Here is a 12,648-nt window from a genome sequence, read left to right as displayed (position 1 = left end):
ATATTATAAACACACACCCGGGTTTTAACATGGTCTTTCAAAGAAACAAATGGGAACTTGCGTGTGTGCAATAAAACTCATACACTCACTGTTCACTTAACCTCACTCAAACTTAAAAGCACAGATTTGATTTCTTGCTGTTTCAGCACAAGTCAGTATTTTCCCTCTGCCTTCATAATCTGAACTCTACCTCATCAATTACGATCCCTTGTTAAACATCCATTCCACGCGCCAAAGTGCTCCTGGGCAAGACACTGAACCCCAAGTTGCCCCTGATGGCTGTAGGCAGTGTGTGAGTAATATATCATAGAGAATAGATGACGGCAAAATCTGCAATGCTTTGAAAATATTTATATAAATATGGACCATATACCAGTTCCTTTGAGTTTCAAGTGCGATATCAAGCTTGAGGAACATGTATTTCCTTTTAAAAAAAGTTTTTAAATTAAAATACCCAAACCTAAAGGGAATTTTTCACTGGATCATTGTAAGTAGCAAATCCAGTACATAACTTGATAACCATGATGTGACAGTTCATCATTTTTAGATAGAAACCTGATGCCCTTATTGGAATATTTTGTGACTGCTTTGGGTTTTCTGATCTTTAAATCGGAGAGATTTATCATCTGCACGCTGATTCATTGATTTTTCAGAGTTACCTTTGTTATCAGCTGCGAGCTAAACACTCATGAAAATCACGACCGTTTGCTGTCCTGGCTCCTAGATGGTGGAACGAGCTCCCCATGAACATCCGGACATCAGAAGTCAGTTGATTCTAAGACAAGTTAGCAGATGTCTGGTAAAATAAACAAAACCAATCAGTTACAACATAAAAAACAGTAACTGGTTTGAAACCCCTGAAATTGACATTTTGAGAGAATTTTCTCTCATATGGCTCATCCGTTTACTTGGACTCAACAGAGAAGTAAACTAGATTTTGGTGTAGTTCATTCATTTTTATGACGAATTCCATCTAACAAAAGGCTAATTATTTTAAAGTCAAATACCATTAGCTCACATGAGTCAAACATGAATGTAAACTGCATCGAGACTGGTGGGCGGAGACATACAACTGCGCGTCATTCGACCTTTGTGTTTGTCACTGGTGACTTTGTAAAAATTAGACAACCCAGAGGAAGGAAGGTGCCACATGTTCTTTCCTTTCTTATGTCCAGTACCGAACCTGATAAATCCAATGTAACAGTAAAACACTACAATACAAAACCGTTGAAAAGTTCATCCCTTTTGCTTGGATTCTGAATTGATCTCGCACCAACATTTAAATGCTGAACGAGTAATTTGCTCTGGCTGTGGGCCAAATAAGGACTACATATCCCAAGGTGCATTGCGCTTGATGAGGGGCGGAGTTTAGTGTCGACCTTGTAGTTTGACGTACGGCAGCATGGCGAGCAAGGAGCCTAATGTAAGTGTTTTAAAAGCTGAATTACATTTATTCACCAGTCTGTTCGTCCGACTGAGTAGCATATGTGTATCTGTCCTTAAAGGCATTAATGGTGTGGTCGTGAGTTCTCGTTAACACTGTCAACCAGCTAGCTGTTAGCAGAAGAAGAGTCTGGAACTCACGTTAGGTCAGTTAGCATGGCGCAGTAGTTAGCTGCTCGGGCACGGTGCTTGTTAGGAAGGTCGTGTGTGCTGAGCTGTGACTGTAGACGGGTAATGTGCCGATATACAGTCTCTTGTGATAACACACCACGAGCTAGGAGCTGCTCCAGTGACCTTTTCTTCTCCATTCACTTTGCTTCATCAGAGTTAATGTGGAGTTCGCCTTGAGTCCATTTATCTGAAAGGTCGTGTCCCTCTCTGTGCGTGTTTTAACTAACTGATTCCGAGATCAGCTGATGGTGTGATAAGTGTGATCGGTGTCAGTGGCTGAGCATTTTGCGGCTTCTCTCTGTTACACCGGTACATAAGGTTTACTCAGCACAGGTGCTGCTCCACTGTGGTCTACAGGCCACGGGCTCCCTGTCACCGCCTGCTGATGGATGTCATATTGAGCAAGTTTCCTATCAGCCACCACCGACAGATCTTAATTGTTAGGACATTATACTTCTTTCAATACTCAAAGCAAATATATAGATTTAGAAACGATGAACCCGAATCGTTTACACCCTTATCTTGTATCCATTCAATAACTTTCAACCCGATTGGTGAGTTATGTATTGTGTAAATCTTAAAGTAAAATTGATATTACACACGAGAATTATGACATTGATCTAAAGATGAATGCATTCATGGAGAATTTACCATTCTCCATGAATGCAGAATGGTAAACAACGCCCCTCATGTCACAATATGTGAATTTAAAGAAATATCAAAAACTCTACAGCTTATTGACACCAAATCAAGCAACACAACGGTGCCTGCTGGTCAGTCTTTAGTTTATCATGTATTTGTGTCATAGTCAGAGGTTCTCATTGGTTATATATGAATTGTTTCCAACCGCAGGGAGCAGGTCTTATTATTTATCTTGGTAGGGGTTGGTGTTAGGGCAGAGAATCGAAATGCATCAGCGTTCCAAAATATAGCTGCCTAATTCAACCACACAGTTTGGTGTGTGACATTTTCCTGTAGTAGGCACTAAAATATTCAGGTTATGTTGGCAGAGGATCCAACCATGAGGTGCTAACTTAATTAATTTTCCCAAAACTTAATAAATAATTTTACCAGAACTATCCACTTAAGATAGTTAAAGGAGTGTGTGTCTTGCGTACATTTCAGCGCTTATTCCAGCAGCTGAGGGATGTGGCAGGTCGGATGTCTTCAACTGGTGGACGAGGAGCAGGATTAGGACTGAAGCTGCTGCTTGGAGCTGGTGCTTTGGCATATGGCGTCAAAGAAGCCACCTACACAGGTAAACACAACTCTGCAGGACTTTCCCATAAAGCTCTCACCATGTGGCAGGTCATTCCCACAGATGGCACCAAGAGATGCGGATGTCTAGAAAGCATCACATACAACTTGCTGTTGCACATACAACTTGCTGTTGTATGTGCTTCTTCGTGCAGAGTCAGATTTCCAGCCTGCAGTTGGAGACATTTTTTAGCTTTATAAAGCTGCAAACTAAGACACAAGTTAGTTGGTTGACAATACTCACACAAAATAAAGAACTGCACCGCCGACAGAGAAACACAAGCAAATAAAGACGCTTTCCAAGCCATTTTTTCCTCAGAATGTTGAACATTGTCCATTTTCCAACACATACCTGAGTATTTCTTTCTCACTGGGTTTTTTACATTCTCTTCTCAGTCATGGCCTTATTAGATAATTCTCAAATTGTAATAGGAGGTAGTATCTTTAAGGTCACGAGGCAGACACAAAAATAAAATTGGTTTCATCTTGATTATAAATAATAGCTGACATTCTCAGCAAAATGTTGTGCTGTTCCATTTCTTACGTGTGTATGTTTGTGTGTGCGGACACAGTGGAAGGTGGTCACAGAGCCATCGTCTTCAACAGGGTTGGAGGCATGCAGATGGACACTGTTCTGGCTGAGGGGCTGCATTTCAGGTAGGATCTGTTGATAAACTCACTCACTTGATACTAGGGCTGGGCAATATGACTTCAAATCAATATCGATAACTTTTTACCTTTACTCAAATTATCTACACTAGGGCTGCAACTAACGACTATTCTGATAGTCGATTAGTCAAAGATTATAGAAACGATTAATCGACTAATCGTATTATGAATGACACAAATTCTCAATTGCTCTTAATTCCCAACAGCTTTTAATTTTAGTTTGACGTTGCTCGAGGCATGTGATGACTGAAAATAAAGACAATAAAGATCGATACTAAAATGTCTTTTAATATACTTTGGTGCATAAAAGGTTACGGTTGACACAAAAGCAAAGGAAGATCAAGTTTTTGTGCATTTAAAACCAATGACAGGCAAAGTACTAATAAAAAAAACGAAATTCAGGTTTTCGCTTTTTCCTGTGAACTAAGAACAGGCCAAGTGCTGATACAACATTTTTTATATAAAGCAAGTATCCATATTTCCTTTTAACAAAAAGGACAGGGAAAGTAGCAGCAATAAAAACATCAACAAACGAAAAGTCTTCTTCAGACTGCATAATGGTAATAAAAAAATTAATTTTTCAGGCAATAGGATAACATTACGCTTTTAAACTCGTTAACAAAAAGTTTAAATCCTGCGCATAGGTATATACGTTTATATAGAAAGCTAGCTAACAGGCTGTCTTACAAAAGTGAGTCTGCATCTGTTACGTTACGATGTCAAACGTGCCTCCTCCTCAAATGCACGTGTCCTACTCCCATGGAGAGCAGGTCCGCCCGACAGATATTGCACAGTGTTTTTTTTTCGGGCTATGTTAAGGTTGTAATTCTCTCGAACTATTGACTTTCTGGTACGTGATACTGCTGCAACTGACCTCGACATTGGTTCATGTTTTGTCGCTTTTGCATACACGCGACTTTCCGAGATAGGAAGGAAGCGAGATGGCTCAACTCCTCAGATACTTCCATCAGCACCTTCGGTAAAACAACATTTAGTTAAGCTGCACGGCACGAAAAACACGCGCTATGACGTAACCAACGAATCATCGACGAATAAATTCGTCGTCAGCTATTTTTTTCAAATAATCGTTGCACCCCTAATCTACACACATCTGTTTGTAGTTGCAAATGTGGGTATAGTGGTCGCACTGTTAAATCTTCACTGGTGGAACAGATCACTCAAATGAGACTCGTGACAATCAATCTTTAACTTCAAAACCCCACCAGAGAATGGTTGATCAAAAGACAGATAATCCTGACAAACTCTGTTGCATTTAGATCTCCTCCTAGAGCACAAAAAATGGGGACATTTAATAATGAGAGGAAAATCGGGGGAAGTGAAACTCCAGGACAACACAAGGGAAATCCAAAGTATGGGATGCATATTTAACCGTTAATATAATATCAAATATGTCATTTATATAATTTAAAATAATTTTTCTGAGTGTTTCCTGGTGCGATTCTCAGTAACAAAGTGTTTTTTTGGAGAGAAATACTGGATAAATGCATCATGTTTTCAAACTCAAAGGTCATCGTTTGAATTATCAGCCATTCCTTAACCCTGAATGACAAACGATGTCCCTGTGGAAGGGGGTATGAGCTCACCATGTTCAAATAGGCCTTTTACCTTATTTTTCATTGGCATTCATGGCATTCAGTTTATATTATATCCAGTCAGCAGCTGGAACAGCCAGATGTTTCTGTGATTGGATCCTCTAAACCTGAAACCGATAATTTTACTGTAACTTCAGGTAACATGAAATCAATGCCTTTGTTGCAGAATCCCCTGGTTCCAGTACCCTATTATCTATGATATCAGAGCCAAACCCAGGAAGATATCCTCTTTGACTGGCAGCAAAGGTATTACTTACACGCAAACACACACACACACACACACACACACGCACAGAGAGTCCACTTGGAATCAAGGATAAACTAAATTCATGCATCAACATACAATAATCCGATTTAACCATCCCTCCAATGTAATTTACACACCACAAGGCGGTAAAGGTCTTGAATGCTATATAAATCATGTAATATAGTGCCATAACGTTTAAAGCTCTAAAATATAAGATGAGATATAAGCATTCTTTTTTCACCAGAAGAGGGCACTAATAGCTAATGGAGTCATGCAATTTAACAAACACACAAGACACATTAATGAACAATAACAGACATAATGGATGTGTTGCACATTCTTTATAAACTGCTTTCATGTTTAAGTCAGCGTATTATATTAAATATGTCAAATTAATATAATATAAAAGATACTTTTTGCAGACTTTCTGTAAAATAGATTATTCTCAGTTTTTTCTAATATCTGTGTATGTCTCTGTAGATCTGCAGATGGTCAGCATAGCAGTGCGTGTGTTGTCCAGGCCCATGGCGTCCAACCTGCCGATCATGTACCAGCAGTTGGGGAAAGACTATGACGAGCGAGTCCTGCCCTCCATTGTCAACGAGGTCCTGAAGTCTGTGGTGGCAAAGTTTAACGCCTCACAGCTCATCACACAGAGAGCACAGGTACTGTTGCTACCACAGCCTTACATCTCTTTAAGCTGCTGCAATGACGCTGGCCTGTAACATTGTTTCATCCTATTTATAGTTAACTTTTCCCTTGGTGAATGTGTTGTCCAGGTGTCCCTGCTGGTGCGCAGGGAGCTGTATGACAGAGCCAAAGACTTCAACATCATTCTTGACGATGTATCCATCACTGAGCTGAGCTTCAGCAGCCAGTACACTGCTGCTGTGGAGGCAAAGCAAGTTGGTAAGGCTCAGCGTACCACACTCGTGTTGCCAGCCATGTTTTAATGTTGCTCACCTGCCTTATTAGTCTTGAGTTGCTCTCAGACATGCGCTGAGATTTCTGGATTTTTTCCAGTGTGTGAACGCAAATGTCCGACTGAGAACCTCTAGAGTTTCTGTAGACTTTCTCCATCTGGCCCGCTCGTATAAAGTCTGGAGAAGGTTTGGAGGATCAATGTGAGAAAATGGCAGGATTCACTGTGAGCAAGTGTGTCTGCAGATGACGTTTTATTCAAGAAAACAAAAAGAAAATGTATATCCGGTTGAAAATACAACATTTCAGAAATGTTAATTGCATATCAAGGAAAGCTGCTGATCATCACAATATACTTAATTTAATAAAGGTTCTGTTTTAATGTGCAGAGGAGTTTTAACTGATGCTTTGCTCTCTAAATGAGCTAGTTTAGAAAGACATAATACAAAGCAAGGAAACTGAACTTAGCTCTGTTTACATCTGGTATTAACGAAATAGAGGTGATTTGATCAAAAGTAGAAAGCTCTTAAGTTCAGTAAGGAAAACCATCCGAGTCACATTGAGGACACATGTGGACTGTGATTGCAGCGGGACTGCTTGGCATGTCTTGTTGGGGTTGTCCTTCAGGATGTTTACCCTCATCGATGCTGCTAAAAACTTTAATCTGGATGATGTTTTCCTACACGTGGCATCTATTGCACTTCTGTCCGTCCTGTGAGAGGGATCCCTCACATGTGGCTCTCTCTGAGGTTTCTACGTATTTTTACCCTGTTAAAAGTTTTTTTTGTAGTTTTACTCTTGCTGAGGGTTAAGGACAGAGGATGTCACATCCGGTTAAAGCCTTATGAGAAGAATTGTAATTTGTGAATATGGGCTATACAAATAAAATTTAATTTGATTGATTGATGTGAGATCTGATTACTCAGACCACATTGGGAGGTATTCTGTGATCTCATTCAGACCCGATATTTACATCCGAGTGATCGATGACAAGTGGTCAGTGCAGGTCTGAAGGAATTCACTCCTGTGATCAGCGCTTCCTGGGCGGCTGTAGCTGAGGGGTAGAGTGGTCGTCCTCCAACCTGAAGGTCGGCGGTTCGATCCCCAGTCTGAACAATCTGCATGCCGAAGTGTCCTTGGGCAAGATGCTGAACCCTGAATGGCCCCCATAGAATAACAAAGTGCTGGGAAAGATGCACTGTATGAATGTGTGTGTGATTGAGTGAATGTGAAACTGTAGTGTAAAGCGCTTTGAGTGGTCATCAAGATTAGAAAAGCGCTATATAAATACAAATCCATTTACCATTCCTGAGATTCAATCACCGTGTGAACACAAATGCATTTAGTGTTATTTTTTACTATTTTGAATGAAAAAGAGCCCCTTGCCTCTCTTTCTCACACACATACACCAACGACTCACAAACACATTGTCAATGTACACAGCCAGTCTGGCTAATAGCATCATGTAGTCTTTGTGAACAGAAAGAAATGGAGAAGTGAGCTCTGATCATGTTGGTTACAGAAGACACATTCCTAACACCAGGCATGAACTACCGGACTTAGATCTGTCCGGTTGAGAGGAGTGCTCTCAGAACTGAGGTTAAAGTGATAGTTCACAGAACATTTTTCGGTAAACTATCCCTTTTAATACCAGGTGTGAACAAGGCCTCACATCATGTCAGCTGCTGCTTGCCTGGTTCTTCTCACCACAGCTGCTACACTGGCTGTAACCTGCAGTCCGTATTTGCAGGAATGAGAGTATTCACTAAATAAATTGAGAACAAATATTTGTTTATAAAAATGTTTCTTGCCTCTGAAATAATTTCCCTTTGCTTTGCACATTTATGAATAATCAGTTTGTACATAGAATTGTATCAGTTATTCTGTTCTTGTTTGTTTAGCCCAGCAAGAGGCCCAGAGAGCTCAGTTCTATGTGGAGAAAGCCAAACAGGATCAGAGACAGAAGATCATCCAGGCTGAGGGAGAGGCTGAAGCTGCCAAAATGGTGACTGATTGATCACATGACTAACCTGCTTCTCCTAGTTACAGTGACAGCTGCAGTGCTCCACCTCGAACATTGCTTTCTGCTTGGATGTTCACTGATGTTCAGAACCAGTGCTCACATTCTGTTTTTACCTAAACTTGAGTTTGGCAGTCAATTGTTGACTGGTAGGACTTGATATATACTAAGAAGACTGAATAGTCTAGATCAGCCATTATCAAACTTAAGAATGCCGCGGTCCAATTTGAAAACTGAAAAAATGTGTGCGGCCCACCCACACCTTTAATCACAACCATATGATCCACACACAGAACTAGAATCATACATATTATTCATTTTATAGCAAAAATAATTGTATATAAACGCAGGCATTTGCAATGCAAATCCAACATCATCAACATTTAAGCGTAACAATTTGCAAAGCAACCAATGTAAAATACATAAAGTGTATGGTTAAAAATATATTCGTATTGTTTGTATAACCGAGCACAACAAGAAAATCCGGGAGAAGACAAACACATTTGAGGCGTAATCAAATATACTTAAGGCGTTTAATCCCCCCAACCCCCCACAAAAAAAAACTCGCTATCAAGTGTCCAAAAACTGACATTAACACTGGAATTCCTCTAGTCTGACACTTCAACCAGTTTATCTCGGTATACTTGATTTTGAATCACACATCGCGTAAAGTGACAATGGGTCACCTGTAACTCACTCGATGAGAGCTGGCTCCGATTCTCTCTCAGCGTATTTTAATAAGATGCTCGAAGCTTGGATAAATATTGTTCCTGTTTAGTTTCTAAATGGTGGCGGCGCAGTTTACACATTACTTGTGAACAGCACACACGCAGGCTTGGGGGTTGTCCTCTGGGCCTGCAACAGGTACACACTTGAGTCCTTTCCGCAAGTCCTCTTTTTAGTTTTGAATGAATCAGTTGAACTTTCTGATTCCCCTTCGTCATTAGCAGCTTTCCTCAGCTCCATCTTGCTCGACCCAGCACACAACAAAGTTCTCCCTCACCTAAGGATGTATTCAGGTGTTAATGTGACGGTCAGGAAATACAACGACACCTGATCTATAGGTCAGATAAAGAAGAACAACGTGGAATTTAAATCTTGTGTCTGTTTCATTACCTGTGATTATAACTTTAAAACAAATCTATTATAAATGTTTAGTGGTAATCAACGCTTACTTACAAATCTGAAACTTTTGTATCTATTTATTTTCCGATGACTTCTCACGGCCCACCTGCAGTGGCTTCACGGCCCACACTTTGGGAATGACTGGTCTAGATCAATGCCATTGCTGACTTTGCATATCATTTTTCCTGTCTATTTGTGTGTCAGTTGGGACAAGCAGTGACCAAGAACCCGGGTTACCTGAAGCTGAGGAGAATTAGAGCAGCACAGAGCATCGCTAAGTCAGTGAGTAATACTTTTCATCTCCTGCAACATAATTTCTGTCTGATCCCAATGATACTGCATGAAACGTGCAAGATTTAAATTGTGTAAATATTACAGGATTCCAGAATGAGCAGCTACATAGAAAATAATCAATGGTGATGATGAGGTAAATGGCTGTTGTGTGTTTTTGCAGGTGGCAACATCGCAGAACAAGGTGTACCTTAATGCTGACAGTTTGATCCTGAACCTACAAGACAAGGCATCTTTTAACAAGTAGGTTTCACGGACTTGCTCCAAAAACATTGCAACAGTAGCTCCGGAGCAAGTGTTTAGAACAGGCACTGCACTAGTTCTTTTAAATCCAGTGTCCCTGTCACCTTGTGTGAGTAATATTTCAGACTTTAGAGTGTACACAAAAGCCTGTAAGTTGCAGTTAACAATTTTTCTGTCATTTGTGTCGGTGGGACGCTGCTGATTTAATAAATGACTGTTTTTCAGCTTGTCACTGGACTAAAAGATGTGATGAAGTGGATGTGTAGAGAGGAAGCAGAACTTTCTCCGTGGTCAGCCTCATCCAAACAGTCTCGCATTTGCTTTTAGGAACAGAGAATCAACACGAGACTGGAGAAGTCTGAAAGTGGACAACAAGAAAAAAGCTATTTTGTTTTGTCATCTATTTTTTTTTTTTTACCTCCCTAAGACTTTTGCAAGCACCCTGCATTATATTTCAAGTTCTGTCCATTAATTATTTAACTGAAATTACACCATTATATATTATTTTTTTTTTGCATTCTTCAAAGTGATCAATTCAGACAATTGTTTGGCAAAAACAGGTTGTCCTTCTCATCGTCTGATAATCGCTAAGTGATCAAATGATTTTCAGTAGAAGTGCAACAATTATTAAAAATAATAAAGGAAATCAGTGTCTTCTGTTAGTAAGAACTTGTGTCCAAAATGACAAAGGGTCCGATGAGTACCTTCTCTCCTGTTTTCATCTGCCACAGCTAGTCCTGATCTTTCTCTGCTCTACACATCTCATCAGAAATGTTCCAGTCTTCTTCCTGTAAGTCTTTGCAGCTCTGACACTGTTTGTCAGGGCCACATCTCCACATTGGTCGAGCAGGTGTTCCAGATGTTATAGTAAACCTGATCATATACAGCCACCAGTGTTGGCAGATAAGTCAATGCTAATTTATCTGTCAATAAACTTTTGTTTTAGGTACTCTGTCGCATATCTTGTCAATTTGATGTGATTGACTTTTACTCAAAACATCAGGTAGGTAAATAGGTTCACCTTCAGCTGGTTTTCTTGGAGTTCCATATAAGGTGCCTTCAACATAAAATGTTAAGTCAGTCACTCTGTTAACAAACACTGTCACATCTTGTGTTAAATATATATAATAAAAATCATGACCATGTGATTATTCTCCTAAACTTCAAATGTTAGTTGGCACAATTGACTTAAGATTTTGAGTCTCTGTCAGGCACATTGAGGACACACACTAGGAAAGAGTTGAGTAAAAAAGCAGTCTTTATATAACAATAGCAAAACTTTATTTATACAGCACTTTTCAAAAACAAGTTTACAAAGTGCTTTACAAACACAAATGGAAAAATACATGCAGAGACTTAAGAAATCTAGTTAAAAGCCCTTTATTTTATCTTTTTAATGAGTCCTTAATTTACTTTTAGAAGAGGGGAACAAGGTAGATTGTCTGATTTCCAATGGAATGTCTATAGTCGTGGAGCCCTTACTGTGAACGCTCACAGTACAGCAACAGTTGACAAGCTGGTAGGGGAGAGCGGGGTAATGTGGGACACCCCCTGTATCTAGGCAACGGAACACATTTGTGGTCATTTGACCATTATGTTTTCAAGCCCCTCCCATTCCCCTCTTGCCATGAAGGAGAAGTTGGTGATGGTTGATTGATGCTAGCTGAAGATTAGCCTGAATTGCTAAGAGATGTTTTTTCTAAAACGGTGGCTAGGGTAAAGTGGGACAACTATATATAATGTGATAAACATTGTAGAAAAGCCATCATGCCAGGAAACTATACACCAGGAAGACAACCTGGGGCCAAACACCCCTTGCAGAGATGGAGAGTGCAGCCGCTGAGGTCATGCAAGGAAAGAAGTCCTTAAGAAAAGCTGGAATGGAGAGAAATATTGATAACCCTCAAAAGATTCATAAAGAAAAAAGAGAAAGGGAAAGTAAAATCAGTAGCCTGGGGTGCAGTAGCTGAGGTAAAGAGAATATGCACAGATGAGATGGAGGAGGAGCTTGCCAAACACTTGAAACAACTAGCTGACCAGTTCCAAGGCCTTGCTCCAGTTAAGAGCTGTGAACTGGCATTTGAATACGCAGAGAAAAACAATTACCCCTGTCCCTGCCAATTGGACAGAGAAACAATGTGCCGGTAAGCTAGGTTGTGCAAGAGATCACATGAAACATAATAATCATTAATGTGTCTAATTGACCAATCCCCATGATTCTGTTACAAGTCCGATATTAGTGCTTGTCAATCTAACTTTCTGGATTTTAACTATTACAACATGTGTTGTTATGGTAGTTTTAAAGAGGAAAAATTAAGTGGACCACTTTACCCCGTAGCTTGGGTAAGGTGGGACACAAGACCACTTTTTTTTAAACAATCATATTTTCACTGCCCTTTGTCCTGAAGACATTCTGATCATTTCCATTGCTAGAAAACATCCTGAATTAATGGGAAATGTGTAAATTTTACTGATATATCATTTAAGCTCGCCTAGAGGGGAGCAAGTGTAAAAAACGTCCCACATTACCCCGCTCTCCCCTATATACTGGTATGTTAAAGAAAGTGAAAAATAATTGTTGGATCAGCAAAACATTTAATGGGTTCTTCCCTGACCCATGCCACATCCTCTTATTACGTTTCATGGTC

General features: G+C 40.0%; 1 protein-coding gene across 1 annotated transcript; it reads left to right on the top strand.

Annotated features, from left to right (window-relative positions):
* The first annotated feature begins 1,314 nt into the window (after positions 1–1,314).
* On the top strand, positions 1,315–10,949 carry LOC133960705 (prohibitin-2-like). The gene is made up of 10 exons (XM_062395506.1): positions 1,315–1,423; positions 2,740–2,872; positions 3,444–3,528; positions 5,320–5,399; positions 5,881–6,065; positions 6,180–6,309; positions 8,223–8,326; positions 9,671–9,748; positions 9,921–10,000; positions 10,226–10,949. Exons 1-10 carry the CDS (start codon positions 1,403–1,405, stop codon positions 10,239–10,241), a joined length of 912 nt encoding a protein of 303 aa, XP_062251490.1. The 5' UTR covers positions 1,315–1,402; the 3' UTR covers positions 10,242–10,949.
* Positions 10,950–12,648: the final 1,699 nt, after the last annotated feature.

The sequence above is a fragment of the Platichthys flesus genome, chromosome 9, assembly GCF_949316205.1.
Source record: "Platichthys flesus chromosome 9, fPlaFle2.1, whole genome shotgun sequence".
NCBI lineage: Eukaryota > Metazoa > Chordata > Actinopteri > Pleuronectiformes > Pleuronectidae > Platichthys > Platichthys flesus.
The sequence above is the reverse complement of the archived record's forward strand: the minus strand, read 5'-3'. Positions and strand labels throughout refer to the sequence as shown.

Coding starts and splice junctions, on each gene's coding strand:
- LOC133960705 (XM_062395506.1), top strand. CDS start 1,403: ATGGCGAGCAAGGAGCCTAAT. Junction 2,873..3,443: donor CAAAGAAGCCACCTACACAG/GTAAACACAACT, acceptor GTGCGGACACAG/TGGAAGGTGGTCACAGAGCC. Junction 6,066..6,179: donor TCATCACACAGAGAGCACAG/GTACTGTTGCTA, acceptor TGTGTTGTCCAG/GTGTCCCTGCTGGTGCGCAG.